Source organism: Coregonus clupeaformis, chromosome 2 (assembly GCF_020615455.1).
Source record: "Coregonus clupeaformis isolate EN_2021a chromosome 2, ASM2061545v1, whole genome shotgun sequence".
Taxonomy (NCBI): domain Eukaryota; kingdom Metazoa; phylum Chordata; class Actinopteri; order Salmoniformes; family Salmonidae; genus Coregonus; species Coregonus clupeaformis.
In genome coordinates, this window is record NC_059193.1 from 16129904 (window position 1) to 16138249 (window position 8346).

The window sequence follows — 8346 nt, forward strand, 5'->3', positions numbered from 1 at the left end:
GGCTCCGGAGTGGAGCTGCTGACCGAAGCTGGACTGGACCCCAGTGGAACGGACTGCTCTGGCTCCGGAATGGAGCCGCTGACCGGAGCTGGACTGGACTCCGGTGGAGCGGAATGCTCTGGCTCCGGAGTGGAGCAACCGACCAGAGCTGGATCAGGCACCGGTGGAACGGGCACGGGCCGTGCCGGACTGGACACACGCACCACTGGTCTGGTGCGAGGAGCAGGCACGGGCCGGACCGGACTAGGAACACGCACCACTGGTCTGGTAAGAGGAGCAGGAACGGGTCGGGCCGGACTGGGAACACGCACCACTAGCTTGGTGCGGGGAGCAGGCACGGGCCGTACCGGACTGGGAACACGCACCACTGGCCTGGTGCGAGGAACAGGAACGGGCCGGTCCGGGCCGGAATGGGAACACGCACCTCTAGTCTGGTGCAAGGCACAGGAACGGGCCGGGCCGGACTAGGGACACACACCACTGGCTTGGTGCAGGGAGCAGGTACGGGTCATACCGGGCTGGCGACACGCACCACTGGCTTGGTGCGGGGAGCAGGCACAGGCCGTACCGGACTGGGAACACGCACCACTGGTCTGGTGCGAGGAGCAGGAATGGGCCGGGCCGGACTGGGAACACGCACCACTGGTCTGGTGCGAGGAGCAGGAACGGGCCGGGCCGGACTGGGGACACACACCACTGGTCTGGTGTGAGGAGCAGGCACGGGCCGGACTGGTGACACGCACCACTGTCTTGGTGCGGGGAGCAGGCACGGGCCAAACCGGACTGGGAACACGCACCACTTGCCTGGTGCGAGGAACAGGAACGGGCCGGGCCGGACTGGCGACACGCACCACTGGCTTGGTGCGAGGAACAGGAACGGGCCGGGCCGGACTGGGCACACGCACCACTAGCCTGGTGCGAGACGCAGGCACGAGGTGTACCGGACTGGGAACTGACGTTAGAGATCTCCGACTGTACGACTCTTTCACTCTCCGCGCCCAGTCCTCCTCCCGTGAGGACTCCTCCCTCCTCTTCTCCATCGCTCCCCGACCACCCTTTTAGCCCCCCCAAAAATGTTTTATTGGGGCTGTCTCTCGGCCTTCCTCCTCGGCCGGTGCCTTCTGTGTTGCCGTTGCTCCTCTCTAAACCGGGCCTCCACTGTCTCCTCCCAAGGACGGCGATCCATCCCAGCCTGAATCTCCTCCCATGTCCAGGATCCCTTTCCGTCCAGGATCTCCTCCCATATCCAGGATGTCTGCTCCTGGGCACGCTGCTTGGTCCATTTTTGGTGGGATCTTCTGTCACATTCGTTGAAGGACGGGTCAGACCAAGGCGCAGCGTGAAATGCATACATGTTTCTTAAAACGATAAACACACGAACAAAACAACGTAACGTGAAGTCCTCAGGCTAAACACAATACAAGCCTCTACATGGAACAAGATCCCACAACTAATGATGCAACCAGGCTACTTAAGTATGATCCCCAATCAGAGACAACGAGCGACAGCTGCCTCTGATTGGGAATCACACCCGGCCAAACATAGAAATACAATAACTAGAATGTGAACATAGAAATAATAACATAGATCTCCACACCCTGACTCAACATACAAGAGTCCCATAAGTCAGTGTGTGACAGGAAAAACAAAGCGTTATGTTTTTTTACTGTATAAAATCTTGTTTGAGGCTGGAGCTAACGTCTTTTTTCCCCCCTTCACTTTGAACATCAAAGGGGCCGCAAAAAACATGCAGACGGTGTTTCACGTGTTTAGTTGTGTGTGTGACCAGCGTACCACTGTATTTGGTGACCCATCAGATTCTATGACCTGCAGTGTTGGAAAAAGTACTCAGATAATTTACTTAAGTAAAATTATTACCAGTTAATTGTACTGAAATTACTAAGTTAAAGCTAAAGTACAAAATTAGTAGAAAATCGGGCTGTGACTGATTTATTAAACATTTAAGTGCATCATTAAATACTGATGAGTCAATGCATAAGCAGCATTTTAATATCTCAGTCACAGCGCGATTTTCTGAAAATTAGTACTTTTTCCAACAGTGCAGGTCACAGAATCTGATGGGTCACCAAAAATGGTGTAACACTGTCGACTTAGCTTTAATCTTTACCGTTCTTCCTTTAAATGTTTATTTACTTTGTCAAACTTCCTTGCACGTCTCAGTCAAAATGCTGGTCCAGATGAAGTACAGCCAACAGCAGAAATATGTGAAGCTGGATGAGGATGAAGGACGGTTTGACTTCCATGAAAACGGTTAGCATGGCTTAGGAAAAAGGTTTTAAACCACACCTATGTTCTTTTAAAAGCTCATTGTGCAAGCTCCTTCATGTTGTCGATTCTGATTTCTTTACATGCCTTTATCAGACTCTTTTATACGGTAAATGGGGTTAAATTGCTAATCATTTTCAGTTCTGTGATGTGTGCTTCATAGAGTGTAAAGTATTAATATACACCAAAACAGTCAATAAAAAAAGCCAATCATCAATTTTTACATTTGGACTTAAGAGGGAATGGGTTATGTGAGGGAAAATGCTCTAGGTCTATTGAAGGATTATACAGTGGTGGATGTATGTATTTAACGTGAACAGTTATTGGCTGTGAGGCAAGAAACAGTGCTGACTTCAAAGGCACATTCAGTTTGACCTTACTGTCTTTTCCAGTCATCGAGAGATTTTGCCTGCCACCTGATGCAAAAGTTATATACAAGGATGCAACAGGGACAGAAGTTGATGCAGAAATATTCAGCGACCTCGTTGGACAAGGCAATGTGGTGCTGACAGTATTCTCAGATCAGGGTGAGAGATCAAGGCAGGTATAATAAAGCACTTTACATCTTACATAATATAATTATTTGAATTTTTTCTATTCCTTTAGAATTCTCTGATTTGAATTTTTTCTATTCCTTTAGAATTCTCTGATTTCTCCTTGTCTTCTGCTTCCGAGACGTCTGACTCAAGCTTCAGCTCAAGTGCATTCAACTATAATCCTAGATGATGTCCCTAGCAAGAGACAAATAATTGAGGATACACGTGATACTGTGTCTGCTGAACAGGTTTCTTCACTCTGAGTCTCTAGAAAAGCTATTTATCACCATGTTTTGTATTCTAATGTTTTTGTTTTTTTATTAGTTGATTGAAGCTGTGCTAAGAGGCAAGTCTGGGGGTGAAGAAGTACTACAGGAGTACCAAACAACAGAAACCCTAACAGATGCTGCAAGAAGAAAAATGGTTAACATCCTGGTGGCTCACATGATTGACAATCATGGGTATGTTTGTTTCACATTTGTTTTTATTTGTGCCTAATAACTGCATGGCCATTGCATAAATGTACTAATTGAATATCTCCTCTCAGGCACCGAGGAGATATAAAGCAATCAGAGAAGATTATGCACGTGGGATAGTGATGTTGTTCCCTTCCCTCGAGGATCCATACTCCAAGAAGGGCTATGTAATAGGTATTATTATGGTTCAATCTTTTCATGTCATGTTGTGACACAAAACTGTGTGGACGACATTGATATTTGAATTCTGTGAGATTTCTCATGAGCCTGGTATGACAACGCATTTCTTTTCATTTTTTTTCATTTCAGGAACACTTCTATGATGCTGCAAGCAGCACAGGATACATTTCTTGGCGTCTGAAAACAGTCCAGAGGAAGATTCGTCGAGGATCTGCACTGCCACCAAATAGCCCAATTGACTTTTCTCCAGGGGGCCCAAATTTCCAAAGGACTGTTAATGTTGAAAGGCAGCTTGATGGTGAAGCTTGCCAAAGAGGCCATGTCTTTGCTCAACCATACCACAGACAATTCCCAGATTTTCCAGAAGATGAGAGAGACCTTTCAGCACCGTCAGAAGCTCGTTCATGACCCAGGCAGAAGTGTTGATATCCTCTCCAGCTTCCCAAGATTCCTGGATACAAAAGGATTGGTAAGTTTGGAATGAGATGTTTAGAATGGCTTGAAATTTGAAAGTATTTCCTGAAGTAGTAGTAGTAGTAGTAGTAGTTTAATATCTTCTTTCTTAAAGGTGGACCAAGACTTCACTCTCCTATTTGATGACGACACATCCTCCAGGCTTCTTCAGAAATGGGATTTGTTCTTCAAGCCAAATGTCATAAAAGAGGCTAGGCGGCTCACCTCAACACCAGAGTTGCGTCGCTTGGTGCAGTCAGCAGAAAGTCCCCCAGGAAGTGATCTTGATGAGGCAACAAGTGAGTTTTTTATTTTTATTTTTTATTTTAATAAATTTGCTATAATTGCAGTTAAACTATAACTGCAATAATATTTCATTTGTTTATTCTGTGTATCTCTGAACGTTGATCTGATTTTTGGGATAAATGTGACTAATAGACAGATGACGGTTTAAAACGTTCTCATAATGCCTCCCTGTTCTCATTCAAACTTGAAAAGTATTACATTTGAAGAGTTTTCAGTTAATTCTTGTGACTCATTGTCCACAGCCTACGACCAAGAAATGGCTTCCCTGTTGTTGCTGTTACATCTCCTTCCACCACCTCCAGGGGGACTGAAGTCTCCAAAAATTAGTGCACGTGATGCAGTTGAGAGACTTGTTGTCTTTCATAAGGTCATTCGATTATTAAGGTGATTATAATAATTTGTCACGTCACCTTCTTAGCCACATATGTAAATGAGGGTTGTTAAAAAGTGCATGGAATTGTAATTAAGTCTTACATTTTAGTCATTTAGCAGACGCTCTTATCCAGAGCGACTTACAGTTAGTGAATACATATATTTTTTTATTTTTTATACTGGCCCCCCGTGGGAATTGAACCCACAACCCTGGCGTTGCAAACGCCATGCTCTATCAACTGAGCTACATCCCTGCCGGCCATTCCCTCCCCTACCCTGGGCCAATTGTGCGCCTCCCATGAGTCTCCCGGTCGCGGCCGGCTGCGACAGAGCCTGGATTCAAACCAGGATCTCTAGTGGCACAGTTAGCACTGCGATGCAGTGCCTTAGACCACTGCGCCACTCAGGAGGACAGGTCTTCAGTCCCATCTTGCACTAGCCAATGAAAAGAAAGTTTGAATAAATCACTTCTATAATGTTGTTTTCTCTGGTGGCTGCACATTGTTCGCGTGTCTAATTTTCAGTTTTCTGATCTCAACCCTAGTCACGCTGCAGTTTGGAGGAGCATCTCCGCAACCAGCAGGGTCGGCAGCCGTACCTCCTCGCTGTTGGGCGTCGGAAGAGCAGGACTGAGAGCTTCTACATCACAATGGATAAGCGTCTCATCCCATGCAAGGAAAACCGCTCCCTCGGGGCATGTGATGAACTTTTCAAAGCACATTTTGTGTTTAATTTGTCTTACGATGTGGCACTTGTGAATTTTTTTAACATTCCTGCAGACAACAGTGTATGACATTGATGTGGGGAAAATGAAGGAGTCACCCAGAGTTAAAGACTTGAGAGCGAGACTGCTTAACCAGCCAGTAGCACTCTCACCCTGTGAGTAAGAAGCTATAACAATGTTGACCTGTTTCATGTGTCAGAATTATTATCCCAGCAGTCAACAGTTGATTTCACATTTAAGAGTTGAACATGGTTACTATCCTGGACCCAAGTTGAAATTGTTTTGTTCTCAGCAAGGCTGTAGGCATCAGTTCCTAACATATACAGGTTTTCGGAAGCACCTTAATAGTGTTCATAGTAATGTTCAGCAAATTGCTCAAACTTCAACTGTTGCATGTTCATCTAGTGAGCCAGTTGCAACTTCATCTCAGGCACATGCTTTGGAGGACACATTTAATCCACAAAGTGTTTATTCTGAGAGCAATGATTCAGGACTTACTAAAGATCCAACTAAAGAAATGTGTGCATCCATCGTGGCCAAATTACAGGAGAGTGGGATTTCCAACAGTTTGGTATCCTCAATTGTAAGAGATTTGGAAGAACTAACAAGTGAGATTCGCTCACAAGCAAAGCATACAGCTATTTCTGCTTTACCTATAACTGACCCCAACATATCTGTGATAAATGAATCTTTTGAAGATTATGAAAACCCGTTCACAAATCTAAATACAGAATGGAAACAAAATAAATACTTCCACCAAAAATGGGGAGTTGTCGAGCCAGTAGAACTAACACTGGGAGTGAGATATGACAACAGGCGAAATCAGAAATCCGGTACTTATGATCAAGTACCTGTGAAGGATACTTTTATATATGTGCCGATTTTAGAAACATTGAAGTTCATGTGCAGAAATCCAGACATTTGTGTTTTGCTAAAGAAAGAGTGTAGATCAGAGCCTGACACTTATACTGACTTTTTTGATGGAAGTTATTTTAAAACCCACCCTTTGTTTACAGCTAATAGACATGCATTACAAATCCAACTATACTATGATGATTTTGAAACAGCCAATCCCCTTGGCTCCAAACGTGGAATTCACAAAGTTGGCTCTCTTTATTTTGTTGTAAGAAACTTTCCACCAAAATGTAATTCGGTTTTGATGAACATTCATTTGGTAACACTTTTTCACACACAAGATCTGCACAAGTATGGTTTTGATGTTATACTAGAACCGCTGATAAATGATTTGAAAAAACTAGAAAGCCAAGGGCTATGTCTTCCATTTTCAGATGAGCAGGTATATGGTACAATCTGTCAGATCACTGGAGATAATCTAGGGATGCACACAATTCTTGGTTTTAATGAGTCATTCAGTAGCCGTCATTTCTGTCGCCTTTGTTTGATTGAGAAGAATGATTGTCAAACGGTATACAGTGAGGATGATCCTAAGGTGATCCTTCGTGGAAAAGATATGTTTGAAATGCATTGCCAGTCTCTCCAGGAAAACCCACAATTGAAGTCACTTTATGGTTTGAAAAAAAGATCTACACTTAATTCATTGATGTATTTCCATGTTTGTAATAACAATTCATTTGATATCATGCATGATCTTCTTGAGGGTGTGGTTCAGTATGAGATCAAATTGCTTTTTGGATATCTCACACAACACTTTATGTCAGAACAGGACTTGCTTTCCAGGATTTATGGTTTTGATTATGGATTTTTAGAACGAAAGAATCGTCCTACAAAGATTATTTTGGAGAGTGTTGGCAATGGCATTGGTTTGAATTCTATTCAGACATTGTGTCTTGTGAAAAACATCCCACTGTTGTTTGGTGACATTATTCCTGCAGGAAACAAAAACTGGAATTTGTTACTGTTGTTACTTCAAATAATGAACATAGTTTTTTCACCTTCTCTCACTCTAGGTATGACAATATATTTAAAGCATTTGATTGTTGACCACCACAAACTATTTAAGCACTTGTATCCACATAGAAACTTGATACCTAAGCATCATTTTATGATCCATTACCCATCTTCTATAAGGAAAATTGGCCCCTTATTATATACGTGGTGTATGAGGTTTGAGGCCAAACACAAGCTGTTTAAAGATTGTTTAAAAAAATAAAAAAAAACTTAACCAAATCGCTTGCTAAAAAGCATCAGATGGCCATTGCTTATCACTGGGAAAACTTCACCCTCAAACAAAATGAGTATGGGCCAATTAAATATTTTCTCTTCAGAGATGAGAATGTCGTCAAACAATGAAATGCTTGAAACGATCTTGTCAAAATATGTTTTCTCAACTAGTTGGGTTAAAGTTGATGGTGTAGAGTATAGCGCTGGACTAGTTATTTGCAGTGCAATGGGAAGAAGACATGCCAGTCTTTTGTCAAATAAGTGATGTACTTTTGGTTGAAGATTTTACATTTACATTTACATTTTTAGTCATTTAGCAGACGCTCTTATCCAGAGCGACTTACAGTTAGTGAATACATATAAAAAAAAAATCATACTGGCCCCCCATGGGAATCGAACCCACAACCCTGCCGTTGCAAACTGCTCTATCATCTGAGCTACATCCCTGCCGGCCATTCCCTCCCCTACCCTGGACGACGCTGGGCCAATTGTGCGCCGCCCATGAGTCTCCGGTCACGGCCGGCTGCGACAGAGCCTGGATTCGATCTTTTTTTGTTGTTGGGACAAACAAGCTATTTACAGAGAATTTTGATGACCATCATCATGCATTCAGAGTATTACGAAGTGCGGAAAGATGTCTACTAAAAATGTCTGAGCTTAAAATTCATAAACCGTTTGATATTCAAAGCTCATACAATGTTTCAGATGAAAGTATGTACATTATACCTTCATTCACAATGTTTTAATTCAACTGACTGCAAGGCACAAATAAATGTTTTTGACAATGATTGTTTATTGTGATTAATTCTTATTAATATAAGTATATATTAAATTAATTAATTAATAATATTGAATAAATTATAATTGACAC

General features: G+C 43.0%; 1 protein-coding gene across 1 annotated transcript; it reads left to right on the forward strand.

Annotated features, from left to right (window-relative positions):
* Nucleotides 1-2969: 2969 nt before the first annotated feature.
* On the forward strand, nucleotides 2970-7785 carry LOC121530839. The gene is made up of 6 exons (XM_045205873.1): nucleotides 2970-3283; nucleotides 3370-3472; nucleotides 3608-3947; nucleotides 4047-4230; nucleotides 4480-4621; nucleotides 5154-7785. Exon 6 carries the CDS (start codon nucleotides 5509-5511, stop codon nucleotides 7462-7464), a length of 1956 nt encoding a protein of 651 aa, XP_045061808.1. The 5' UTR covers nucleotides 2970-3283; nucleotides 3370-3472; nucleotides 3608-3947; nucleotides 4047-4230; nucleotides 4480-4621; nucleotides 5154-5508; the 3' UTR covers nucleotides 7465-7785.
* The last annotated feature ends 561 nt before the right edge of the window (nucleotides 7786-8346 follow it).

Bases quoted from the DNA above. Each gene is read 5' to 3' on its own strand.
- LOC121530839 (XM_045205873.1), top strand. From the start codon at position 5,509: ATGTTGACCTGTTTCATGTGTCAGAATTATTATCCCAGCAGTCAACAG.